General features: G+C 44.5%; 1 protein-coding gene across 2 annotated transcripts in view; it reads left to right on the forward strand.

Moving 5' to 3' along the window:
• Positions 1–27924, forward strand: part of TMEM131L (transmembrane 131 like) — a 139177-nt gene that overhangs the window by 72302 nt on the left and 38951 nt on the right. For both annotated transcript variants that reach the window (XM_037168121.2, XM_037168122.2), the window contains exons 6-16: positions 280–396; positions 1277–1387; positions 19758–19835; positions 20037–20190; positions 21447–21505; positions 21816–21924; positions 23509–23602; positions 24085–24238; positions 24802–24972; positions 26277–26346; positions 27422–27539. In XM_037168121.2, the coding sequence (XP_037024016.2) occupies positions 280–396; positions 1277–1387; positions 19758–19835; positions 20037–20190; positions 21447–21505; positions 21816–21924; positions 23509–23602; positions 24085–24238; positions 24802–24972; positions 26277–26346; positions 27422–27539 (1235 nt within the window). The remainder of the gene's footprint in view (positions 1–279; positions 397–1276; positions 1388–19757; positions 19836–20036; positions 20191–21446; positions 21506–21815; positions 21925–23508; positions 23603–24084; positions 24239–24801; positions 24973–26276; positions 26347–27421; positions 27540–27924) is intronic.

Raw genomic sequence — 27924 nt, forward strand, 5'->3', positions numbered from 1 at the left:
TGACCAGGAATCAAACCGGCAGCTTTTCGGTTTGCAGGATGACACGCAACCCTCTGAGCCACATCAGTCAGGGCCAAGGCTATGTTCTTTGAATTATTCTCTTAGATTGCGATTGTTGATCGGGTTGGGAGATTCTTAGGGATTTCTGCTACTCATAAATCAAGCATGCAGAATATGCAAACATCTGTTCACAGAAATTGTCAAAAAGAAAATCTGTGAAAGGCAATTAATTCATCAAAGGGGGCATTCCCAACGGGTCATTCGGTTCCTTTTTTTCAGGTAATTCCAGCAATGGGGAAGACTTCCTTCAGAATTATTTTCTTACCTACTGAAGAAGGGAGCATCGAGAGTTCTTTATTTATTAATACCTCCTCATACGGAGTCCTTTCCTATCACGTAAGTGGCTTCTTCCTTCTGTCTCGTAGTTTGGTTGTTGACTTAACAAAGGGGTTTGATAGTTTAAAAAGAAGATATTTGGCTATGTTGCCACAGCCCAGCTTGTGCTATTCATGCTCTAAGGCTGTGTGTGATGCCGAACTCCCCGGGCTGCCCTGTTTTATGCCTCTCGTGGCACCGCAGGTGGCCACAGGTGGCCACAGGTGCAGAGCTAGAACTCCCACCGAGGACCTTTGAAGGGCACTGGAATCAAGTGGTGGAATCGACCACTCAGTTTTCTAGTATAAAATATAACAGGCTTTCAAAGCTCCCAGTCCTCACCTCAGAAACAGTCCAGGGGGAGGGAGCTCTGGGGGGGAAATTTCTAGAGACTCAGCCTCCTCCCCAGCTGGGCTCAGGAATAGTTCTCATCAGGGAACATGGATTGAGCACTTGGAGGCAGTTCTCAGGGGGCTCACCACTCATATCAAGGCACCAGGAAGGCTGAGTGAGGTTTCTTTTTGTTGTTGTTTCCCCAAATAGTCAGGAATCTTTATCTTAAGTTGTCCCTGTGACACCTTTGAGAGGACATGGCAAGAAGTGATTTAAGTGCTAAGGTCTACTTAACCATTTTTGTGGCTAATTCTTACTGGATTCCATTAAACTCATGGTCCCTCATCAGAAAAGGTGACTACTTAAGAAAGGGTCTGTCATGATGAGGAACATTCTGCTTGAATACAGCAACTTTTGTTGCTTTTTTTAAAAGACAAAATTAAGTATAATAATGGGATAAATAGAGTCCCAGAATACAAGTGTCCTTTGGAAAGGTATTTTGGCATTATGGCAAACACGTTTTAAAACTAAAAAAGGACTAATCTGCTTCCCCCGCAACCCCCTGCAGGTATCTGGAATTGGTACGCGCAGAATCTCTACAGAAGGGTCTGCAAAGCAGCTTCCAGATGCTTACTTTCTGCTTCCCCAGGTGCAGAGCATTCAGCTTCCACAAACACAGGTAATCATAACAGTGGACTTATTTAGAATGCTAGTCAACACCATCTTTGTAGCCCTCTAAATTTATGTATCTTTTGTAGAGTACATACAGCCTTTTTACATAATCAGAATGAGAGTTTGACTTTTTTTCTGCTTCTTTGAAAAAAACCCCAATGTTTATTGAAATTGTGTGTGTCTGCAAAGTGTCAGTGGAATCCGTGTGCTTCTTCCTTTGTTTGTTTTTAAAGAGAGGGAGAGAAACATCAGTTGGTTGCCTCTCACCCGCCCCCAACAGGGGACAGCACCTGTCCCGCAACCCAGGCATGTGCTCTGTCTTGGAATCGAACAAGTGACCCTTTGGTTCGCAGGTCAACACTCAATCCACTGAACCATACCAGCCAGAGCTGTATACTTCTTTTTAATGGCCATATAGTCCATGGTGTTGACATTTTATAGTTTTCTTAAAATCCTAATGTTGGTGATTAGAAATGTTCCCAGTTTTTCATTATTTGTTTTGTTTTATTTTGTTTTTTAAAGATTTGTTTATTTTTAGAGAGAGGGAAAGGGAGAGAGAAAGAAAGGGGAAAAACATAAAAGTGCGAGAGAAATACTGATCAGCTGCCTGACACCCCCCCCCCCCCAAATGGGGACTGGGTCCACAATCCAGGCATGTGCTGTGACTGGGAATTGAACCGGCACCATTTGGGGTCTCAGTCCACTGCTCTCAATCCACTGACCTGCACCAGCCAGGACATCGTTATTGTTACCATTAGGCCATATACATATTTTATAAGTTTCTTAGTTCCCTTTACATTGCCTGTTTCCTTGGGGTACGTTTAGTAAAGAGAGACCTGTAGCTAGAGACTGTGAACCTCTTTATAGGGCCCGTTAAATCTGGCCAGATTGGTTTTTAGGGAGACAAAGCCTCCACGGTCACCAGGAAAGACATCCGCCTGGAACATCTTACTGTCTTCCCCCCTCCCCGCTTCCAGTCCTGCCCGTGTGTGGCTTAGGGGCAAGAAATATTTTTGATGTTTTGGAAGGTATATAATGGTATCCTCCCATTCTTTTAATACACATTTCATTAATACCGCCTAGGTTTGACCATTTTTTCGCCTTTGATTATCCAGAGTTCCTTGTAACTCTGAATACCTTTCAAAATTACAAAAACTCTTGAGTCAATATATTATGAACCTTACCTGCTGGTTTTTAAAAAGTTAAAATATAGTCCACATACAGTGTTATATTTTAGTCTCAGGTGTACAGCATAGTGACTCAGTGTTGGCGTACTTATAACATGGTGGTTGTGATCAGTCTCGTCCCCGGCTGTGCCCGTCCAAAGTTGTTCTGATGTTATTGACCGCCCTGCCTTTCTGCTCAGTGAAGAGGAAACATTGCTTGTCAGTCACAGCGTCCCGTGGGTTTTCCTTCACTCAGCAGCCTCCTTGCACTTCTGCGTTTCTGTGGTCATGGAGCTTACGTGCCAATGGGCGCGGCAGGCAAAACGGATTCACTTGTAATGTCACGTCTGGGAGCTTCGTGACCACGTACAAAATCATTAAGCATTTTTAACGTTGTCTTTATTTGTATAAAGGTGAATGGCCCCTCCTGTAAGGATTTTAAGGAAGAGTTAGTTCTTTTACTTAGCAAATTTGGATTTGGTTGAAATCCAAAGACCAGTGGGGCCATATTGAAAGGTTTAAGCAGGAGACCAATGCGATCTGACCTGCATTTCTGTAAGAGCTTGAGAGAGCTGGGGTAGGTTTTACGTGCCTATGCCAACGGCATCATTTTCTTTCCTGTGAACATTTTCCGCCTTGTCTCAGGGCTGCCCTGTGGCAAAGGGGGGGCGGCTGAGAATGTCCCAGTTTTGAGGTTGGGAGCTTTGAGAGCCAGGTGCCGTGTTAGTGGCTGAACAGGTGCTGATGCAGAGACGGGTTGTTTGGGTTGCTTTCGTTAGTGGGGTTAATTTAGGAGGTGTGGAATTAAAGGTCTCACCGTGAGACCTGATTGATGAGAGCAGGCACATTATTCACCCTTCCTGGCAGATCCTATTGGCTGTGATGCCCGCTGTCCTCGTCCGTGTCCACGCTGTCACCGTCTCCCTCCTGGACACGATAGCAGCCCCTTTACTAGTCTGCCAGCCTATGCTCTGACCCTTCCTAGTCCTTTTCTCAGAAATGCAAGTTGGACCTCATGAGTCACCTCATTTCACACCTTTCTGTGCATTCCTCCTGGTCTTAGGGTTTACAGCCAGCGCTCACAGGAGGGGCGGCTGCTGCATGTCTGCAGTCTTGGGGCACAGCACTCGCTCTCCGAGTTCCAGGCACACCAGCCTGCCTGTGCTTGCTTGCACATGCTGTTGCCCCCGCTCCCCCCACTTTTCTTCAATTTAACCCTTATTTCACTCCTCCTTTATCCACTCAACTGCTTTCAGGAATCTTACCGTTTCTCCCCATTAAGTGATCGCCCACCCCATAATGTGGCTGCTTAGCCACTCTTTCCTTGACTCCGTGGAATGTATGCCCCACGAGAGCAGGGGCGATCTACCCGATTTGGCTCTCCGCTGTGTTCCTGGCCTGGCCCGGAGCCTGCACCGGAGGTGCCTAGTGAGCCGTGGCTGAGTGAAGTGCTGGCCTCGGCAGGCCTGCAGCTCCCCCGTCGGGAGCACTCTCTGTTGCCCCCTGCCCCGTGGCCCTCCATGGGGGGGACTTGGCTTTCCTTGGTCTTCGTGTTAGCTAACAGCAGACTCTCTCAGTCTGGTGCCTTTCTTCCTATTTGAGATTTTAATGTATTTTTTAACAGCTTTGTTGGAGATATGATTCATGTACCACAAAATTCACCCATTGACTACAATTCAGTGGTTTTGAGTAGTCACAAAGCCGTGCAGCCGTCACCACTACCTACTTCTAGAACATTCTCATCCCTCTAGTCCCTGGCGACCACTCTTCTATTTTCAGTCATCAGTCTTTTGTCCCATTCCAGTGCCAAATGGTAGATCATTGTATGGACATACCACAGTCCATATAGCCATTTATCGACCGGTGGACATTTCAGTTGCTTCCACTTTTTGGCGCTCGAAGCTTTTATACCTAGAGGTCTAGATGGGATTGGATTTTAGTATAATTTATTGAGTATTTTTAATTGATCTGGTGTAAACATGGGCAAAAGGGTTAAAAAAAAAGACCTGCGCCGGAAGATCCCTGAATGTGAGTAGTCCGAAGGTGGAGGCTCCAACACCCAGGCACTGCTCGGCTCCGCCCGGCTGTGCCCTGCGGAGCAGGGGAGGAAAAGCAGCAGAGGTATTTCATCGAACTGTGAGCCTGTATCAGAGCAGAACCTGGCAGGTGTGCTTCGCTTGATGTGCTGCTAAGGACACAGCTCAGATGGCATTTTTAAGGTGGCCATAAGCTCTCAGTTTCAAAACCTGAGAGAAACGTGAGTGGAGAGAATGACCCCTGGCGACATAAGATACTTTGCTGCTGCAAACCCAACAAAATTGCATCACGAGAAGGGAAACAGAAACAGCCGGTGGGTCCCTCTGTGCAGCACTGCAGTGTGTGTGCGATTCAGCACATGTGATGCACTTCCCTGCACAGTCACTGGGGCGGGAAGAAGCCGGACTGGGTTCTGGTTGTGTGCCAGGGTGGTGAGGGGCTGGGGCTGTAGAATAGTCTGGGACCTCAGCGTTCAGAGTGGGAGCCGTGGGTGCCTGTTCCCTGTGCTCTGCCTTACATCCCACGGCTGTTGTGTAACCACCTGTCTCTGCTTCATAGTCCCTTCGCCTTTTTCCTCCAGCCCCCCAGCCTCCCTCCCCTCTGGCCAGTGTCAGTCTGTTCTCTGTGTCTGTGAGTCTGTTTTCCATGTCTGTGAGTCAAAGAGTATAACTCTGTGAAAGCACTCTGAAAGGGGCATTATTGGCTATTTTGTCTTTTATAAAAGTATTATTTAGGAAAAACGAACAAAATAAGTCCATTTTATTGGATCTTATTTCTCTGAATAGGGGAAAATAATATTAATATCTGTGATATATAGGCTGTGATTGGTTCTGTTCTCTTAAATGAGTCTTAAGGTTAAGATCCCAGTTTGTTTTTTGGAATGATAAAAAAATATATCCATCTTGGGAAATAAACGAGTGTGTGATCAAAGAATTATCTTTTTTTTTTTTTGGTAGTATGGCTCTTTTCAGGCCTTTTGGTTTGCATCTGTTGCCCGTTCATATCTGAGTTTTGTGTTTTTTTCTGGCTCCACTGAGTTGGATTGAATGGCTCACGTCCTTCTGCTGAAAACAAGTGTTTGTGTAATTTGTCTTCTATCTAAAGTCTCGGTGGCCTGGCGTTTCACCGCGATCACCGAGTCAATGGAGGGGAGGGAGTATACACTTCAGTCTCTGCTGCACGTATGTCTGTTCTTGGGAAGAAAGCAGGGAAACCCAAAGAATTAAGATTGCCTTTTTCTCTGTACACCTTTTCATTTGTTCCTTCTTTTGTTGGTCTTGACCTTTAGGAAGTGAGAATTCCTAGCAGATGAGGCATCATAGTGAGTCTAAGTGAGGAACTGAGGTTCCTCTGCTTTGGTGGCAGTCTTGTCACCAGCTGGCACCTGGACTGTCCTCCCTGCCAGGCTTCCTCTCTTCTAGTCCCCAGGTGACACTGCTGCTGGCCATGGCTTCTTAAACAAACCTGTTCTTTATTTCCCTTGTCGCTGTGCAAACTGGGTCCCCCGCTGTCCACAGGATAAAGTCTAAGTGCCTTTACTTTGTGTGTACAAGGGCCTCCCTCACCTCATCGCCGGAACATGGTGTCCCTTCTTACAAACCAGCTCACCTCCATAAACTTTTACCGAGTTGAACTCCAGTTGTCCTTCTAATCCTGTCCTTCGAGACCCAGTTCTGACACCACCCCCTCCGACACCTCCCCAGATCCCCAGGCAAGTCTGTGCTGTAGTCCCTGTGGCACTTGGCTCAAGTCCCCGCCTTCACAGGTACCATCCCGAGTTGCCCCCCTCCCCTGCTCCTCCACGAGGCTCTCCAGGACAGGGTCTGTTTTTTGTTCATTTTTGCAGTCTCAGCATCAGCTTTGTGTTTAGTACATCGAGGGCCCCCGAGTTTTTAATAGATAGCTGAGTCAATGGGCCTTTGAGTTGACATCCTCAAATAGCACTTCTGCCCCTCGTACCATCTCAGGTTTGCATCATTTCACCTTTTTGCCACATCAACCGTTTGACCTTCAGCAGATTTACTACCAGGGCAGGCGGTAGCATTCTTATTTTAGAAATTGTAGACTGGACTTAGAGTTTAAGTTACGTGGTGGAGGTTGAAAGCAGAGCCAAGAAGGGCAGATCCAGCTCAGGGTGCTTTCAGTTTTTACCCAAATATAGGAAGTATTGTAACCATTTTCCATTTTTTTGACTCAGTAATTTGTGTTGCAGGAAAGATAAATGCACATACAATGTGTTTTCTTTTTTTGCAGCATTTTCTAATGGCAAACAAGAGTAGAAACAGTTTAAAGGCTCAACAGTGGAAAGATTTGATCAATTTGAGAATATCAACAGAGTAGAATATTGAGTAGTTCTTCCAAGTTATAATTATGAGGCTTACGTAGAAATCCCTGACAAGTCATTAGTAGGCTACAAGTTCGACCATGTGATTGTAACTCTAAAATGTATGATGGGGTATAATACGTAACTATAGTTGTATCGGGCTCATGAAAAAGCAAGAGATTCTATTTTTTCATGTTTTCTTCAGAACTGTCTTGGATCCAAGCTGCTGAAATTTGGGGGATTTTCGGTGATTTATTTTGTATTCTGTCTTCGGAATATTTGAAACTGGCACTGTCTCAGACTCCGGAATATAGGGTCACTATAGCAATAAGCTGGTCTCAGAGAGTTCAAAGAACTTATCATTGGAATCATTGTAAAATAACACTTATTGTATGAAATGGAATTACAATGCTACATAATAAAGGTGGGTGGTGGTGAGCTAACAGGATATTGACTTATCTAAAAGAGTATGATGATAAGAAATGATAATGCAGTTATAAGAAAACAGGGGAAATCAGAGAGCTAAAAACTTAGAAATATGCCCCAAGGCCCCAGTCACATTCAGCAAAGGTAACTGGGAAGAATATTTTTTCTCGTCGTCTCCTTTCAGTATTTTTTCCTGAGTGTGTGTGTGTGTGTGAGAGAGAGGAGAGGTCCCCTCCCCCACCACAGGGTCATGTCCCGGGATTGTGTAAAGGGGAGATTATTTCTGGGTATTCCGTGTGACACCTAAGATATTTCAGACCCGGAGTTCCTAACCTTTTAAGACTGGCACAGCCTTTGCTTTTGGAATAGTGATGTCAGGTGCTGGGCAAAGCCGGCAGCCCCCGGCCTGCGTGGGGCCTGCGTGGAGCCTGCTGCCCGGGAGGGGCCCAGGTTGCCCCCTTGCTCCTCGCCTGCGGAGGTGCTGGTCTCTGTCAGTGAGAGCTGGCAGTCTGGAAGGGAAGCTGTAAAATCAGGGGAGGGAGGAGAACAAGGAATGCTTTTTTCCATCACAGTTTGACAGAGGAGGAAGGGAAAGGCTTGGAATTGTCACGAACAAATAAGTTGCAAAAGTCTGGTGTAGGATTCGGAGGTGGAAAGTAGAGGGTAGGGAAGGATTAAAGGCCCTGTGGCTGCTGGGTTTTCCTGGCTGTCTCACGCAATTCATTCAGTGAAATAAAGCAGAATTTCTGGGTGGAACAGCTGAGAATTCCTACAAGTCTGCGTGTCATCCTAACACATTTAATCCCACTTCTTGTCTGGATAAAAGTTGTGTGCTCTTTCTTACCTAAAGACGATAGGCTGTCGGACTCTGGAGAGTTGTGACTGTATTCTAGGTAAACACATGCCATTACCTAATTTCCCCTACCACCTACCTCTGAATACAGTTTCTAAAAGCAGGGAAATGGCCTGAACCTAAAAAATGTCTTCTGTTCATCAGAGCCACAGGTGAGGATGAGGCAATGGAATGGGAGACTGGGAAGAGGAGGGGCACAGGGCTGGGGAGGAGAGGAAGGAAGAAGAGCCGCGGAGCCCAGAGAGGAACCCCAAGAGGTGTGGTGTGGGCGTCCCCTTCCCTCCTCTGTGCTTCACAGGTCGGGGGTGGGGGGAGGCTCCTGGCTCTCAGACCGGAGCTTCCTGGTCCCTCTTTAAACTCAGTGTCGGCTTTGCCTCTCTTTTTTTGCCTCCTAGGAGAATTGGCTCACTCCTTACTGAAAACGAAGCAGTCCCTGTCTTAGCAAGAGTAATATGGAAAGCTTATGTTTCTGTGCATCTGTGTTCTTGCACAATGATTATAAGCTCCATAAGAGCAGGAGTCACGTTCTAATCAATCTCTGTTTTCTTGTTCCCGAGCACAGAGCCTGAGCATACAGCCCTGTGGTAAATAAGGGCTTGCTCATTGAACAAATGACCTTGAAAAAGGAAGAAATCATCATCTTAGCTGTTTATGAGTTTGTAAGACATGAATCTTTTCTGATGTCTTTCAAAACTTCATTAGATTAGAGTGTTCTGTAAACTTTTGTTAGAGGACTTGAAGCTGTCTAATAGTTAGCACCTATCTTACTGGCCAAGGTCTGAACTAGAAGATCGATAAGAATCAGAAGTTAGAGAGGTGAAATGCCGCCTTTATATTACTGGAGTATTTAGGGGAAGAGATGGTGTTTCCTGGTTTTATGCTCATGACCCAGTGGGCCCAGCTGTTTCTAAGCCTGTGCCCCTCCTTCTCTGACGAGGATATCGTCTGATATCTGGTGGCTCTGCGTCCACTTTCCTGAGCTGTCTCTTCTCCCAGGAGAACCAAACTCCTCCTCTTTCTTTGCTGATCCCCCTCCAACTGCTGGGGCACACTGTTGAGCTCGCCCCTAGAAAGTTCTGACATGGGTTACACGGATTCATTAATAACCTGCTCCAAAGACACACGGTACCCAAGATCGAGAGTTCATGTTCTCGTCTGCTTCCCATCCCAGATTCTTTTCAATATGATATCCAATACAGCTTTTTTAAAAAATTTTTAAATTGATTATGCTGTTACAGTTGTTCTATTCCCCCTTTCATTCCCCTCCACCCTACCCCCCATCCCCACCATTACCCCCCCTTTAGTTTATGACCATGTGTCTCAAGTTCTTTAGATTCTATATTTCCCATGCTATTCTTACCTTCCCCTTTATCTATTTTCTATCTACTGTCTATGCTACTTATTTTCTGAACCTTCTCCCCCCTTCTCCTCCTCCCACTCCCCTGTTGCTAACCCTCCTTGAGATCTTCATTTCTATGTTTCCACTCCTGATCTAGCTGTCCTTTTAGTTTGCTTTCGTTTTAGGTGTGGTTGTTAACCAATACAGCTTAATGCAGCTTCTGCAATGGGATCAAATCATACTGCAAATGCTCCCATAGAAAACACCGGCGACATGCGGATGGTGCTTCGGAGATGCGCACAGTGCAACGCGTCAGAAGGTGGATTCTGAAACCAGGCCACAGGCCATGTTGGTTCTCAGTGACTTTGGCCAAATTACCCAGTCTACCTATGTCTTAGTTTACCTGTAAAATATGTCATAATAGGACTAACTCATAGGATTGCTATAGCTATTGAATAAATGGATACATGTAAAGCACTTAGAACTAGTACCTGGCACGTAGCTAAAATGCATTCCTCACTTAAGTTTTTAAGAAGTTTGAATGTAAACCCTCTCCTATTATGAAACTCTTGGGGAATTTTAAAACCCCAAGTTCAGTCCTTTGGCAAGGCATGAATGTTCAAGGCCATAGTCTCCATATCCAATTAGCTTGGCCTGTGAGTTAACATTCAAAGAATTTGAGGTTCTCCCCAACCCCTTATTTTTTAATTTAAATTTAATTTAATTTAATTTTTTGTCTTAGCCAGAGAGCTTCTCTGTGCCTAGGTATAGCAGCCATGGCCTGGGCCTGGTGTGTGACTTCCTCATAGGTTCAGGAATTGCAGTAGTTTAATACTAAGTCTCTCTTGAGCCTCACTTGAGTCTAGAGTTTTAATAAGACACACAAGAATATCAGATTATCAACCCGACATCCACCAGCTTTGGAATACTGCCCCTGCATCACCTCCCTCAAGATACTGAGCAAAAACTGTCCCTGGGACTTCTGTTTGCCCAGGGGGATGTTGGACAGACAGACAACATCACCTTGGTTTTAGCTTCACTTCGTACCAGTTATTCTGAGTCTGAGATCTCAGTATTTGAACTTGATGGGGAGAGACTGCTTGTCAAGAAGCCGATTTGGGACCTTTGGGGGTTAGGGAGCAGCCACCTGTGCACATCACCTCCTGTCTCTGGAAGCAGCCCCTGAGCTGCTCTGGTCTTCCCTGAGCTAGAGCTTTGCAGGGGTGGCAGGCTAGGTGTGGTTTTCTTTTCCTGTGGGCACAGAGCCCTTGTTTCTGGCACCCCGTGTTGAATGGAGTGCGGAATGCTGTTGACCTCTGTCTAGGGATGGAGCATCTGCGGTGGCCATGGGCGCAGATGGTGACGTCTGAGCATGCTACGGTTTCCTGTGCCTCCTACTGGGGGGTCATTGAGGCTTCTGGAACCCACTACTGAGGGAAGGCTTTTCCTTTTTTGCTCCAATTATTTCAAATGGAGCATTGCTCTGAGCAGATTCCTGGAGGGGAGCTGCTCTGGGTACATTGGAGGTTCAGGGTCTCATGAGGATAGACCGTGGCCGGGCGACACTGTCTGTCTCCTTGCAGGTTGTGAGTGTGCCCTTCCTTCTCCACAATTGGGGCCAGGCCTCCAGGATGTGCTTGTTATCCCAGGTGCCCCTATTCCTTTGACAGAGGCTCAATTGAGGTTCTAGCTGTTAACCAGCGTCTTTTACTGGTTTCTTTTTTTTCCCCTCTGATACTTGTAAGCTGCTACTGTTTGCTGGAATTGGTGTATTCCTTTTTTTTTTAACTTTTACTTTTTGGTCCAGATTTATATAGCTTATTCCTCTAGATATTTCTCTAGATGTTTTCTTGTGAGTTCTCTCAAAGCAAGAGAGGTAAAATCAATGTGTTCTGAGTCTGCTGAAAGCACCTACTGTTTAATAAATCTTCTCTTCCCTGCATTGCATTCTCTTACATAGGAGGCCTCCTCATTAGACCAACACCTGAACCAGGCCTGGGGCCAGTCGACCTAGCCCTGCCTGGTTCCTTTTTAATGGGTTTCCTCTGTGCTGTGCTCTTTCTTAGATGGAGTCCAATTCTGTGAACATCAAACAGATTCCCTTGGGGCACAGGCAGTGATTGTGTCTTCGTCTAAAATGCTCTGAACTTGCTGCTCTGATCTCCCCCGGCTGCCCTTCACAGCCCCTGCACATCTTGTGTGACCCTTGGTCTCAGCCTTTGAAGGTGCAGGTCCCGATGGCTCGTCCTGATGGCTCGTCCCGAGGGCCCTGTAGCTGGCTTTGCAAGTGTGTTTCTCCATGGTCCCTAGAACGGAATCCTGGTTCCTTTTGGGGGAGCAATTGCAGTCTGCTGAGATCTTGCCTGTCTTCCTTGTTTTTTTTTTGAAAGCTCCAACAAGCACAAAGATGTATGTTCCTCATTTCAGCCGGGTCCCAGGCGACATCACCCCTCTTTTCGTGTCTGTGGAACTGCACCTTCGAGGTCTCCTGTTCTGTTTCAGCGCTGTCTCCTTGTTCCCTAAGACGTCAGCTTTTTCCCAAAGGGCAGCCAGCCCTCTCTTCCTCCTGCGTCATCAGTCCGCCTGCCTTTTTTTTCTTGGTTTTTGTTCCTCTGGTTCCAGTAGGAAGACTGAAGTGTGTTTCTCTAACTTCCCGGCACCTCTTTGATTTCCGGAGTGGGCCCAGTGGTTCCAAGGACAGACCTTAGTGGTTGGCTGTCGCCTTGGCGCGTGCAACCATTTTGTCACATGACTCCTGTGACTCAACCCAAGGTGACAGTGTATCTCCTTAACAAGAATAACCTTCTTTCTTTTTATCTATAAAATCTGTCACCCTTCTATGGCTTTATCACTTTGGATCTTGAAAATCGAACGTGGTGGTTAGCATTTACATGTTTAGTAAATCTAATGCTGGTGAACTGGTGGGGGGGGGGACTTCTGAGTCAATGGACTCACCTCTCGAATTTCAGCTGCACCCTCACAGTTCTGACTCTTAGCCGTGAAGATGGTGCAGCAAAGCGGACCGGGGCAGCCTGTCCGCACTGCCCACCAGGACCTGGGCCCCGTAATTTTTTCAAAGCAGCAGGTAGTATTCTGGAAGCTCTATTTTGCAGAGTCCTGACTGGAATATCTTTTCTTTCCCTTTTCCTTTCTTATTTCTTCCTTTTTTGGTTTGTTTTCTTGTGGTAAAATATATATCACACAAATTTACTATTTTAACCATCTTTAAGCGCACAGTTCAGTGGCTTTAGACACATTCACAATGCGGTGTAGCCATCACCGCCGTCCATCTCTAGAATTTCTTCATCATCTCAAACCGAAACTCTGTGCCCAGTGAACACTTAACGCCCCGTTCCCACCCCCTCTCAGCCCCTGGTAACCGCTACTCTCTTCTCTGTCTCCGTGACTTTGACCGTTCTAGGTCTCCTCATAAAGTGGAGTCAGGCAGTGTTTGTCCTTTTGTGACTGGCTTATCTCACTTCGCATGGTGTCTTCAAGGGTCGTACATGTTGTAGCACCTGTCGGAATTTCCTCCCCTTCTAAGACTGATAACAGTCCACTGTATGTACGTACTGTGTGTTGTTTGTTCACTCATCCGTCAGTGCATTTTGGGTTGTTCCCACCTTCTGACTGCTGTGTGTAACACTGTGAACATGAGTGCCCGAGTATCTGTTTGAGTCCCTCCTGCCACTTTTGTGCTGTTGTATGTTTACTTTTTTGAGGAACCACCTCCCTGATTTCTGCTGCGACGCCCTTCATAGCCTCCTCCTTGCCACACCACATCTCCTTAGGTAAAAGCTGCGCCTCTGCGGCTCAAGGTCAAGCTACAGCAGCCTGCATCCGAACGCTTGAACTCTTGCCGAGCCTGGGCCCTGGTTCAAGGGCTGAGCCAGGCCTTCAGGACCCACCTGCCATTTGCTTAAGGCCCAGCAGCATCCAGCTGTATAAAAATAGTTGCCTTTGGACAGAACCCCTGTGTGCTGCGTGACCCACCAAGGTGGAAATCGCACATGGCTCTCTTGCAAGCTCCAGCCCAGGTGGTGGTAGTTAAAAGCCAGCCTCCCGAGTGCACAAGCCAGGGCCACCAGCTATAAAGATGTAGGCCACTGCCACGTGGTCCGACCAGGAGTCTCCGTACCTCAGTGCTACCTAGTTCTCTAAAGTGCTGTTTGTTTATCTTTCCAGGTTAGCAGCACATTCAGGGGGGCTGGGAAGTGATTGCAATAAGTGACACTTCTCTCTTTTGGGGGGTAATCAACCAATGGTGAAATAAGACAACAAGGATTTGAAGTGTTTTAGGAAAAAAATGCCTTCTCTTAGAAACCAAAGGTGGGGGATGAGGAGTTTCCCCTCTAACAGATTCGACGTGAGAAAAATACTGGCATTTAAATTGTTAGTTGTGGAATTTTACTGCTTTGATGCATTCACTGTGAAGGAACACATAACAATAATAATGCTCCCTCATGAGAGCCTGGTGCATACCCCATGATTGGTGTGCATATCTCATTTAATGTTTTGCATGTGGCTGTGAGTTCATTGATTTGGTTTTATTGAAGACGAAGCTGACTCTTGGAAAGCACAGGAATGTCCCCACAGTCTTGTGGCTGGGCTTCATCCTGAGTCCCTGTCGAACGCAGGCATGTGGCCACGCGGCCTCTTCACAGAAGGACGTAAAGGGAAAATGCTGTACATATACTTTTGTCTATTTTCCCTTGTAACAAAACAAAACAAAAACCTCATTTCAGCCAATTCCTATATATTTTTTCCAAATATTTTAGGGAGTAAGTTTGGCGACATAGGTAACTTTTGTTTTGGTGGTTAAATAACCGGAAGAAGGGTCAGTAGTAGCAGTGGTGCTGAAGGGGTGAAACACAATTGCTGTTTAACCCGAGGGTGAGCAACCACACAGTGCTCGCTGTTAACTCCACTGAGCCTGTCTGTGATGCAGGAAACACTAAACTGGGAGTTTGGTTATAGGACGTGAGTGTTGTGTGGAAGGGACCCAAGAAGGTGCTCGTTTCATACAAAGGTGTGTGATGTGTCAGATGCATTGTACCTAGCGCTGTGCGTGGGGGCCATTGGCCGGGGCGGACGCTGCGCACGTCGGCACAAAAGATTTACCTTTCTAAGGACCTCTGCAATTTAGCCCTTGAACTTGTGAAACTGGAGAAAACCGAGGAAAGTAGAATCTAAGATTGGGACTTCTCTATGTAATTCCTTGGTATTTCACAGGTTTTAGTCCTTAAATGAGAGGATTTCGTGTGTGGTCATTACCAGGATTGTTATAAGTTCATTCTGTCTCATCAGTATGTTATACGTTCTCGTACACTTATGTTGGGATATGGTTTACTCTTGTTAATAAAACTCATATAAACTGTCTATCATTTTTTCCCCGTCTATGTTTAATTACACACAGTCTACCCAAATCACTCTCTGCCCCAGGTCCCATCCACAAAGACCAATTTCTTAGCAAATAAAGGAAGGCAATTTTTTCCCTCTCTCTTATGCCCAATTACCTGAATTCATATCCCTTCACCACAAAACCAGGGACTAAAAGCCCTAAAAAAAGAGTTTTTACGTTGCTCTTTTGCTGTCTTTTGTATTATGCCTTGGTATGTTTTCTAATGAGTTTCCATGCTGAAGAGTTTTTAGGCTTTTAAAGTACCTAGGAGGAATAGACTTGGTTTATTCTGATTTACTTGGAAAAATACTGACTCGTATGAAAAGATCTGCTATTGTTTTCCATTTTTCCACTAACTAACTTTAGGACCCTTTGGTATAAGTCACTTATCCCCTCCAACCACACCCCTGCCCCTGTCTCCTAAAAGGAAATAATGATACCCTGTACTTAATGTGAAAACTAAGGAATTATTTGTTTCTCTTGGCTATGAAATTTATGAACTCACCTTTTCAAGTGGTATGGGAGGTAGAGAAATAGGTTGTTTGTTTTTCTTCTATAATCTGCACCGGCACATGTCTGGGGAAGGAGATGCCCCATGGCCATTACAAACAGGCCCTGCTAGGGTCCTTTCAGGGGGGCACTTGTATTCCCAGCGTGTGGTTGCCCCAGCTGGCTCCTGTTTGGGTTATAGTTTTCTTTTTAAAATCAAGATTGCAATCAATAGATTTTTTTTTAAAGAAAGACATGAACAGTTTAAATTTCTCTTTGGGAAAAATTAGCATCCTGCTTCAAGGGCGGTTTGCAGGCGCTGGAGCTCCCCCTTGTGGGATTCTGAAATATGTTCTACAGCAAAGGAAACGGTGTAGTGGGCTATTTCTGTTTTGTTTCCAGCTAGAAGAAGCATCTTAAAATGGTACATTCTAAATCCATCCATCCAAATTTAGCAAGTATGACAAAGTATTAGGATTTAAATTACATCAGGTGACTGTGAAATAGGATTTTAAATCATATTCCAAGTCATAATTTTGAACTCCTAACATTATTTCAACAAACATTATTCTCTAAAAATATTTTAGGGAAGAGAATTGCCTCACCAGTTTAAGACAAATGACTAAATTGTTGGGCTATAAGAACCCAACTTAATTATAAAGTATATGTTGAAAGTGTGTTGATATGGGTCTTTAAACTTTCATTGATAGTTTTAGGTCAGAAGCACATGCAAAATATCAGGTTTTGATAGACTTTAGTTTTTATAGCCAATGCTTATTAGTTTTAGTTTCTTTCCTTTTTCAGGCAAGCAGGTAGCTATGTGTGCAGTTTTCTTTTCTCACCAGCCGTGTATGGAGTGCTGATTAAATGGGAGGCATTGTGGTAAACCTGCAGACAAGGTGCCTACAGTCTGCTGGGGAAGACAGACCTTGAACAAGGTACTGCATTATAATGAGGAGTGTTACAGAAGGTCAGGTGCGAGGTGCTGTGGGTGTGAGTAACGGCACTTACCGCAGCTGCGGTGTCAGGAAACCCTCCCTGCGTGATGTTTAATCTGGGACACGAAGGATGGATCAGGTTTAGCTAGGTGGAGGGGAAGGTGAGTCAGAAATGTGGGTTCAAAGCAAAGGATCAGCGAATTTAGAGGTGGAAGGCAAAATACAGCAGAAAGTCAACCTGTGAGGCAGGAGCATGAACCAGTAGGTAGAGACTAGGCAGGCATCTGAGTTTTGTAGCTACAGTGGAGGATTTGGGACTTGGGCCAAGCAGGAAGTCTTTGAAGGGTTTTAAGCAGATAGTGACTTGACCTGATTTGCATGGTTGTAAACTCATTCTTTCCCCCCCTCACTTATTGAATTTATTGGATTGACACTGGTTAATAAAATTATATAGGTTTTAGTTGTACAGTTCTATAACACATCATCAGAGTGTATTGTGCGCTCACCACCCCAAATCGAGTTTCCTTTCTTCACCATTTATCGCCCTCACACCCTCTTCTCCAAACTCACTCTTGAGGCACTATGGACAGTGACGTGGAGAGGGCAGAGGTGGACACTGGGACACCAGGAGAAGGTTGGTGCAGCAGTCTGCCTGCCTCTGTCTCTCCCTCCCACTAGGGCTAGGGGTCCCTGAACTTTTTCTGTAAAGGCCCAGAGAGGAGCTGTTTTTATACGCCTGTATTGCAAGTACTCAACTCCACCATTGTAGCCTGAAAGCAGCCATAGAACATACACGAGGAATGAGGATCGCTGTGTTCCAATGAAGCTCTGTTACCCAGAGCAGGCAGTGGGCTGGAAGTGGCCCACAGGCATGGAGATAAGTGAATGGATTCCAGGGCTGCTGAGAAGGTACAATCAGTATGAGTTGGTTTGGAGTTTGTTTTAGGAGGGTAACTGAGAAGGTGAAGTTGGTTTTCAGGTTTCTGGCTTAAATAAGCACATGAATAATGGTGCTAAGAGGAGGCACAGAGCAAGGTTCACAGCCTTGGCTTATTTATATGAGGGAGGGTTCAGGTGCACGCCCTGTCGTTGGTTGGAAGGATGGGTGTGCAGAGAGGTCTGAGACGGAGAAACAAACTTCAACTTGTCCTAGAGCCTCCCTGCCCGCCCCCCATACTCACCCCCACCCCCCGCCCCACCACTCCTTCCTCTTTACAGAGAGTAAAGAGGGCAAAAGACAAAATTGAGAATAATTTCAACATCTGATGGTCCCAGGAGGAAGAGCCAAGGATGAATGAGAAAAGCTGAAAGGACAAATGGTTAATGGTGTTAAGTGGGGGGCGAAGGGTTGGGCACAAGGAGAAGTTTCCACTGGATTTGGACATGGAGGTTGTTTGTAACTTTGGTGAAAGCAGTTTCAGAGTAGTGGTGGGCTTCTTAAAAATATATGTCTTTGGTAGTAGGATTTTTTCCCAGAAAGACAAATTCAAAAATCTCTTTGATCTTGCGGGGTTTGGTTCTGTTCACAAGTGGTGGTTTTCTGTTTTAAGTCTGGCAAATACTAGTAATTACTGTACCTTTTAAAAAGACCTGTTGGTGAATGTTTGGTCCCATTTACAAGCTTGGTTAAACTTCTGAAATATTTTTTTTCTGTACTTTAATTGCCTGAATGACTATTGAAGTAGTTAAAATGGGTTTTTGTATAATGTGCTTAGGTAATTCCTGTAAACCTAACAAATTAAACATAATTAGGGTGATTCTACTTCTCACTGAATCTTCCTGGAGTGAATTAAGGACACTTGCCCGAGATTCAGCCAGCCCAGGATCTGAGGAATGCCTCCTTACCTTGCGGAGATTTTCTGGTGCTCTGACGGTGGCTGCGAAGCCTTGCGCCTTTTGGTAATAACCACACCAGACACATCAAACCCGGCAAAAGAGGGAATCTCACGGGCAGGCCCTTCAGAGCCACAGGCTGCACCACCCTTCTTCCACGTGCGCTCAGCGCCTGCAGGTGCCACCCTCTGTCCAAGGCGGCTGTGTCCCTGCATGAGACTCTGCCTTTCCTGCTTCAAGATAAGTCAGTGTCATCTCCTGCGGCTCCTAAGATCTTCAAACTTGATGAACTTCTGCCTTCTTTCATATACTTTGTTCCTTCCATTCACAGCTCTTCCACATATTAAAAATAGGATAAGCAATAGTCATTTGATCATAGTAGGAGACTTTAACCCCCTGTTGTCATCCGACAGCAGCCTTAAGTGACACATTGGACAAGATGGATTTAACTGATATTTTTAGAGCACTTCAACCCAAAGCAACAGAGTGTGCAGCCTTTTCAAGTGCACATGGGATCGGCATTATTTACAATAGCCAAGATAGTGAGGCATCCTAAGTATCTGTCACAAAGCGAGTCGATGGAGAAGATGGTGCATTTGTAGAATGGACTGTTGTTACTTGGCCATGACGAAGAGTGAAATCGTACCACTTGCAGTAGCACGGATGGACCCACAGGGGACTGTGCTCCGTGAGATAAGTCAGGCAGACAAAGACAAGTACCTTGTGGTTTCACATATACGTAGACTCTAAAGAACAAAGCAAAACGAACAGAAAAACAGAACAGACTTACAGATACAAAGGAAAAACTGATGACTGCCAGATGGGAAGGGTAGATGGGGGAGCTGGGTGAAAAGGTGAAGAGAGTGAGAAGTACAGATTGGAAATTAGAACATGGTCATGAGGATGTAAACTACAGCACAGGGAATATAAATAATAGTGTAATAACCGTACATGGTGCCAGGTGGGTACTGGAAATGTTGAGCGGAACACTTTGTAAAGTATGGGATTGTCTAACCACCGTGCTGTACACCTGACACTAATAGGAAATAATATTGAATGTAAACTGTAATTGAAAAAAATTTTTAAAAGTCTAGCCAGTTGAATTTTGGACATCTCTTAGGTCTTACCACTGCTTTTAAGGTCATTCTGTGGAGGAAGGCAGACGTGAGAACAGTTCATTGGCTTTTCCTGGGTGCACCCGCTTTAAAATAGCAGTGGATTCCTGTGTTGAAACAAAGTGTTCAAGAAGTATGAGATGCCGGGCTACGGCCTTCCTGTGTATATTTAGAACATACTCCTCTGCTTATTGCCATAGTCGGAATGCGCCTGTTGCCCAAGGGGAGAGCTTACTGTTTCCATTAGAATGTCAACGCAGTGACAGAACAGATTTTTGTTTCATTCACTGTTGTCTTTCCAGTAAGCAGAGTGACACCCAGCATTTAGCCGCTACTCAAATATTTGTTGAATGAGTAAATGTAGTTTCTGAATAAGCGATAGATTGTCTGCTATTCATGCTAGATTGTGCTGTTTGCTTGCTTTTAAGTCGTTTCCCCCCTTTTTTTCTTCTTTTAGGCAGAAACCACTAATGCTAGCCTCTTGCAGGTGCAACTGGAATGCGGTTTACATAATAAAGTGTGTCAGCGATTGAAGGTAAAAATGAAAAATTTAGTGTTTTCTTTCCGCCTTTCTTCTTGCCTCTTTGCTTAGAATTCAAAACCAAAGCAGCGCATTCTGTTCTCAGAAGTGTGCATGCCCCTACCTGAAGTGCTTTTCGTCCCTAAAATTTGAGATCACAGTGTTCAGATAATCTTTTGAGTTTTTCCATTTTTTTTTCCATCCCTCCCATCTCAGAGTTGTTATCTGGAATCAGATGATGTTTTACGGCTACAAATGAGCATAATTGTAACAATGGAAAACTCCTCGAAAGAATTTGAACAAAACACACAAGATTTGCTAGATCATCTTTCTATTATATATGTAGCTACAGATAAATCTGAGACCTCAGGTAAGGTGGAATATTGGAAGGTTTTTATGGTAATAAATCATGACTAACGCGCGTCATCATTCTTTGACATTCGCTTGTGGATTGTGTCACTGCAGTGAAACCCAGAAGAGCCCCCACTTTCGTTACTAAGAGAGACTAATAGCAACGGGTCCTCAACCTGCAGCTGCTAGTAAATTTTTGGAGTAAATGAAGAGGCAAATGCAAACTATTCTGAGTTCCCTCGGGAATAGTTTTCCGTGGCATTCTGGAGTTAGTAAAGAAACTAGTTTGGTACAAGAATCTAGTGTGAATATTCCCAGAGTATTCGAAGTCTTACATTGTGTTCCAGTTTGACTGATCTGCAGAGGCTCCGCCGACCAAAGCCTCCTGTCCTGTCCTTTTTTAAATAGTTGACGGGACACTGGTTGTCCCGGAGGCCTGACAAGTTAGAGTCATTTAAATTTCAGTGTTCGTTCTATGAGTTTCACTTTTGAAAATGTGCGTCCTACTTACCAGAAATAACCTCATTACCAACTTAAGTCTCTAAGAACTTTTCTTGGAGACACACATTATGTGATCCATGATAGTTATAATGCAGTATCTACTGTTATCCATTGGTCGTCCAGCCTATTCTGGTACATGAATGTGTACACACACACACGTACATATTCAGAGAAAGAAACAGCACCAGAATGTAGTTTTTTATCGGCAGTCTTCATTGTTGACCAGACATCATCTACTTTCCGGTCATCAGAACTGATTGTAGTAATAGTCATTCAGCAGGAGCGCTTTCCTGTCCTCAGGTTCCTAGTTTCTGCTGATTCTCCGAGTGGCCAAGTGGACATCAGTGTCAAGAAGACTCTTGTCCCACTTCTGTTGGTGAGGGTTAGAGGGGAGGCCACGTTCTGAGATCCCAGGGCTTCATTTTTCCCAAGTTTGGTTGTTCACATTAGGAAACCAGGAGCTGTCTCATCTACGACAGGGTAGCCTCACCGGAAACCACCTGGTGGTTGGTTGCATTCAGAGCTGCCGTGGTCTGGCCCTAACCTCACATTTCTCTGCTGGCTGTTCTGTATCAGTTAGAGAGCCTGGGTTGGCAGGTCAGTCTTTTCGTAAGGATCCTTTTTCTTATGACTTAAAAGAATACCCAGCAGAAAATAGCTCCCAGTTTCAATTGCAGTATTGAAAAGCGAGTTATTTTTTTTAGAGAAAATGTGTCATGTGTGAGAATGAGGTGGCTTTTGTTTCAATCTCACCCCTCTGATTCTTTTGGACAGATGATTCGGCCGTAAATATGTATATATTACACTCGGGAAACAGCCTTCTATGGATTCAGGTAATGGTAAATGCCTACATCAAGTACACGTTAAACTCGCAAGTGTGCGTTTTGTTGCAGAACATGAGGGCTTTTCAAGGGCAAATACAGGAACACTTGTCTCCATGCCTTCAGCCCACTTTCCCCTGCTCGCACCCACTTTGGGGTGCAGGTTGTCAGCACCCACTTCAGTCTGCTGTAGCCCCATCTGCTAAGCAGTTGCCGTGTGAATGCCAGTCTGAGCTCCTTACTCATCGTAACAGAGTTGAGCCAAACGAGACCAACAGTGGCCGAGCAGAGAGTGGTGATGCGGGCTTTTTTGTTGTTATAGGACGTCCATCATTTCTCACAGAGAGACGCTCTGTCTCTGCAGTTTGAACCGGTACTCCTGCCTTCTTCTACAACGAACTTCACAAAAATCGCCTCTTTTACTTGCAAAGGTACAGATTTTCAAAATATTGGAGACCGTCTTCTTGTTTTTGTATTGATGGCCATTCTTTCCGTGAAATGATTTACAGCCACAGGTGAGGCAGGGCTCTAAGGAAGGGGCTGGGCTGGCTTCCAGCCGTCGCCATTCTATAGAGAAAGTGGTTGTGGAGGCCGCTTGTATTGGGGACTTGGAGTTTACAGTGAAACGCAGTGGGCGATTTGGAAGACCAGAATGTAAATGTGTTCGGAGAGAACCCCCGTCACAGAGAGAGGCTGTGCCGCCCCAGTTTCGATTCTCCATGTAGAGTGTGGGGCAGAGGGGCTCCGGATGCCAACCCAGTCCAGCCTTCGGGTTCTTACAGCTGAGGTTCCTGTAAAGAGATGCAAATGCATTTTAAACATGAAATCGTGTCACTTACTTTGAAAAAAATTTAATTGAAAGCAACAAGGGAGATGTAAGTTATTACTTAGATTGACAAAAATAAAAAAGATCGTTAATCTCCTGCGTTGGTCATGATTAGCTTTCGTGTTTTTGACAAGAAGATAAATTGATACAGGTGTTTTTGGATGGGAAATGGGCACTCTGTGAAAATTTAAAATGCCCCTGTGTGCTCTTCGATTTTAATTCTACCTCTAGGAACTTACCTACAGACACACATGTATTCAAAGCTCTACCTACAGAAATGTGCATTGTGTGTGACTGCAGAACTAATGCGAACATCCACCGGGCGGAGACTGGTTGTGTAGTTCAGCTGTGGGGTGTACTCCGCAGCTGTCAGAAAGCACACGCGGACCTATAATGTAGGCAGCAAGTGTGCATGTGGGTGTTTTAAGGGTATCCATGTACTTGCTTATGAGATAGGAAAACTGGAAAAACGCTCAAGAATCTGTTAGCAACTATTCATCTAAGATAATTGGGAAGGCAGGAATGAAAGGTAGATTTCATTTCTATACTTTTTGTTCATGTTAGAATTTTTTTTTATCATACATCTAACTTTAAGAAAAAAGAGTTGGGTGTTAGCATTAGAGTTAAGTGCAATACCAGTGATTCAATAGCGCGGCCTCGCTCAAGGACAGCTGGTTGTTTTGACAAAGCAGCGGTGTTGTGCCACGCATTCCCACCTTGACGGAGGCGCTCCTTCTTGTCATTGAGGTTGTATTTCTCTCTTGCTCCTGCCTCCACATGCTCCCCCGCCCCCCACCCAGCTGAGCCCCATTCATCACTTCTGTCATCTCTGGCAGACCTGAGGGCGTTCCTCTTACTTACGGTGCATGTGGTGAATGCAGAGCTTTGTCAAATAAACGCCACAAGCACTGACCCTTCCCCCCCAAAGAAGAAGTGAGAGGTTGGCTTGCGAAAGGGGGGTGGGGTGGCGGACACCCCGTTGTGGATCGTTGGCAGCCATCCAGTAAAGAAGAACTATGGGGTTCGAGAAAGGTTTTACCATTTATGTCTGATGCACGACTTTAATGGAGACAGAAAAAGTGAAATAGTTAAAAAGTTATGAATGACACTCATATCTTGTTCTTGTTTAGGCGTAGCGAAAGAAAAGACACCGACGCTTGACATTTTATTTCTTTGTCCCTCGAAACAGCTACTCCGTGTGACAGTGGAGTGAAAGAAGCCGTGAAGAAAGCAAAGAGCAGGCCGACGCTAGAGGCGTGCCTCTCCTCTCCGGTGGTTCCAGGGTAGGTGAACTCCGCTTTCCCTGGAATCCTATGGTGTGTGTGTGTGTTTAGAAACGATTGAGAAATATAATGAAGACTCATCTGATTCTCTGGGCTTGCCTGGCTCGCCTTAGCACTGCTGACAACCAGGGAAAGGGTTGTTAGCGGAATGGGAAAGGAGGAGCTGAATGAGTCAGTTCACGAAATAGGTTCCAGGCCAGGCAGCCAGGTGTGGGAGAAACTCCCGGCGTGTTTCTCAACTACGTCTGGGTCCTGGTTCCACCTCTGTGAGCTGTCTGGGTTCTGGCCCTGTCGTTTCCGCTCTGGCCTTCCGTGCTGTGCTTGTGGGAAGGAAGGTTGGAGGAGGTGGTCAGTAAGGTCATTCCCAGTGTCTGCATCAGTCTCTGACGTGGCATGATGCTGCTCTTGCAATCAGAGGCTCGTTCGAGGGCTGGCGGTTGTCTTGCGCTCAGGGCTGACGCCTGCACGTGCTGTGTTCACAGGTATTTCAGAATGGACTCGTCTGCAGCCCAGTTCCACCTGGAGACCCACGAGAACACGTCGGGAGTGTGGACGGTGTGGTGCCTCAGCCACTTTGACCGCAGTGTGGTGTTGAATGATGTGTTTGTGCCCAAGGAAGCCAAGCGCCTTCTGAAGGTACGGCGGTACCTTTTACCAGGTTTTGGCCTATTTTAAGCTTTGTTTATGGTCAGGTATTCTGAAGTTAATATTTATAAAAGTTAATATTTACTTGCCAATTTTAAAGCAAATAATTTTAACATTTTCAGTATTACTTTTAGGATCTCTCTGTCTTTTTAAAACTATTATTCAAGGAAGTCAAAGGAACTGGGATTTATCCTTCCAGAGATATTTGCTCTTACCATTATGAAAAAATTTTATAATGTATAATTTGTACTAAAAGGGTTGTATTTAGTAAAAATAAACCTGGTTTATGATAAAAAGTAGGTTTTTGCAAAACACCACCTATGAAAATTACATGATTACTTTTGTGAAATTTATAAACAGTTACATTTTAAATATTACTTGAAGTCTGTCATTTATATACAAATACAATTTTTGACCTAGAAATCACTGAGTAAAATTATATTTCTCAAAATATAGAAGTTTAGTATTACACCTTATAATGATTTTAATCATAGTTAATGTTAGGAAAGTAATTTCTCTTGCTTCTTCTTCTTCTTCTTCTTTTTTTTTTTTAGATTCTGAATTTCACTGGCCCTTTATTTCTACCTCCAGGCTGTTGGAATATATTTTCTTTGAAATTTGCTGTTAAAGACATTTCCATAAATCTATTCACCAGTGTATTTTTGACTACAAACACAGGTGCCATTTTTGCAATACCTCTACAGATTTACTCTGCACCGACCAAGGTATTGTTTACAAAACTATATATGTATCATAATTTTTGTTGTGATTACCATTTCTCATTATCAACCTATAGTGCATGGGTTTTACTAAGTTAAACTCACGTCCTTTATGGCTCTCTTTAAGGATGTTACCAGGCCAGTCATAGATGGTGCATTGTTTAGATATAGAAATCTTTATTTGGGAAACATTACTATTTATCATCAAGTAATTTGAGGTTCTTGAATGAAATAAGGCACCACAAGTAGATCAATTTCATTTCCATCAATTTCCAAAATGTGTGGAATGTGTGTGGGCTGTAGAAAACACAGCTCTTAACTCATGCTTATAATGATGTCAAAAAACTGAGATGGTTAAATGCTCTATGTAGACTTCCGGTAAGTGACTCGCAGTTGTCATAAACCTTGAAATTCTTTAGTGGACCAAGTCTAAAGTCTGAAAGGATTCACAGTTAAGAAAATGCTTTCTAAAATCTGGGTAAATGGTATCTAATTTAGATCTCAAACATGTCTCATTATTTTTCTTAATGTTCCTTTCTTTTCATTTAGTTGCTGTTATTGCTTCTTTTTGATCCAAGCTGTTCTGTATGACGCTGGGTTCTGATTTTCCACTATGAGACATCCATGCAACCATCTTTATGATTTTTCTCACTTATTAGCATTGGCATTTCATAGTTGGAAATGCCTCATGTTTAGCTATGCGCCTAAAGATAGGACTTCTGAAAATGAAACAAAATGTTAGGTTAATTTTGTGTGTGTGCATATTTTGATCAGGAAAGGTTTCACAGAAATTTTCTTCTTTTAATCAAGAGGTGTTTAGAGGGAGAGTCAGCGTGGGAGGGAGCAGGCAGGTGTCAGGTATGGGTGGAAGTAGCAAAGGTGTGCTTTCCTCACCTGCAGGAAATAGGACATTAATTTGAGTGTCCTGAGTAGCTTAGGAGTTACCACAGGTCGGTCTGCTTTTCTCAGAGGGTTCAAGTACAGTTTTGGTAAAAAACCTACTAAGAATATCCTGACACTGATTACACCTTTAATTCAGAAGGCTGGTTGGTGTCTTAGGGGCCCAAAGGTTGTCACTGTGGGTGTTGATTATTGAACAGAATCCACCATCACAATCCTCCCCGGGAATGAGCATTCAGGGATCCCATTCAAGGATAAAGGAAGACAAGGCCACTTTCTAGTTGTTCAGCTTCTGTTCAAATGAAAATTCACTACGGCGGAGGCCAGCGTCTGCTTTGCATTTGAGTGCATTAGGATTTTTATGTTTAGTGCTGTGTTTTAAGTTATTCATATATTACTTTTCAATCTAGGAAGGGAGTCTGGGTTTTGAAGTGATAGCACATTGTGGCATGCATTATTTCATGGGAAAGTCAAACACAGGTAAGTCTTTTGCCCCGAGGCTCTCCGTAGAGCTCTAGTTGGGGGTCGGGTGGGACGTCATGAGGAAAATCAGCATTCGTAGATGAGATGATTAGTCCTGGGAACGTAATTGCATCATACGCTGTTCTGAAAGAGCATGCTCCTTAACAGAACAACATGAAATTGTTCAGAATGCTCCAAAACCATGCTGAAGTCCTTGTGTAAATAATGCCCCCGTAAGTCCCTTGTACTTTGGAAGGTTTTCCAGACACATTATTCAGTCATCTTTGGCTGATCAACCTCGACACTAGGAGAAATTGGAAGATTAAAAAAGGTTGACCAAAAAAAAAGGTTGACAAAATGTTATTAAGAATAATATGGGCTTGCCTTTGCAGACTTTAGCTACAGGAACATCGGCATCTTACGGGGGTGCTCATTGTTGAGTGAGACCGAGGCCATGGTGTTGATGTGGAAGCTGTTTCTTGTTTTGTTCCTACCTTTTGGTTTATTAAAATGTTAAATTCAAGGAGAGTATTATAGCACAGAAGTTTCTTTGGGGAGGTCCCCTGTTTTTCCCTGAGATGCTCTTTAGCACAGACGAGACTGAACAGAGAAGTGGAGAGGGTAGGCTGAGCAGGAGACCAGTTTATAGATATAAAGGCACACCTGTGGGTGGAGCCCCTGGTCTCGGCCCTCTTTGGAGGATTTATCCATCAGCATTCTACATAGTAGCCCAAGGGACTTCAATGATGACTAGCAGTTACATGGAAGCCATTTAGCCTTTGAGATTTAAAGCTGTTAAAAATGTTCTGAGTGTAATTTTAACCTCTTTCAGGCTGTATCATGAGCCATGTGTCTTTTCTGTTACTACCTTTACATAATTCGATTTAGTTTTGCTTTCCACATGTTTGTTTGAGTTGACACATCGTTTGCCATTGAGGTGGGGGCGGGGCTTGGAGCAACACAGCCAGAGGGGAGAGGGCACATCCCTCTGCAGTCCTCGCAGGCCGAGAAGTGTAACAGTCAGCCTTGGCTGTGTTTACGATGGAACTGTGCCTTCTGTAAATGTACGTGTGGCATCTGATCTGCTTTTTAGAAAATCCTCATTGGGAAGGCAGCCTTCCTCTGGATCGGTCTACCTGGGATGTGGATTTCGAACTCGCGAATAAATTGTACGAAAGATGGAAGAGACTTAAAAATGGTGATGGCTGCAGGTAGGGCTCCACCTTTGTTGCTTGTGTTCAGCACTGTGGAGACACAACTACATACAACTTCGTTGAGATCGCAGCACTAAATTTTGAGTAATTGATATTTCTCCCTAGTGTTTTTTTTTTAGGCAAATCTCAAACCTCAGAAAAGTTGAAAGGATAGTGCAGTGAATACTCAAATATTGCGTTTGGATTCACCAGTTCTTCTCACCTTTGTTTGCTTTATTTGCCTCTGTATATTTCTGTGTGTGTGCGCACTTCATCCTCAGCACTCAACCCTCAACGCTTTACTCGGAACCTTGTTTTCCTAGGTGAATATTCTGGTACAGATAACCATAATACCGTTATATACCCAGCAAACTCAACATTGATCCTGTTATACTACCTAATT

This window comes from Artibeus jamaicensis, unplaced genomic scaffold (assembly GCF_021234435.1).
Source record: "Artibeus jamaicensis isolate MK-2021 breed Jamaican fruit bat unplaced genomic scaffold, CSHL_Jam_final scaffold_537, whole genome shotgun sequence".
NCBI classification, from domain to species: domain Eukaryota; kingdom Metazoa; phylum Chordata; class Mammalia; order Chiroptera; family Phyllostomidae; genus Artibeus; species Artibeus jamaicensis.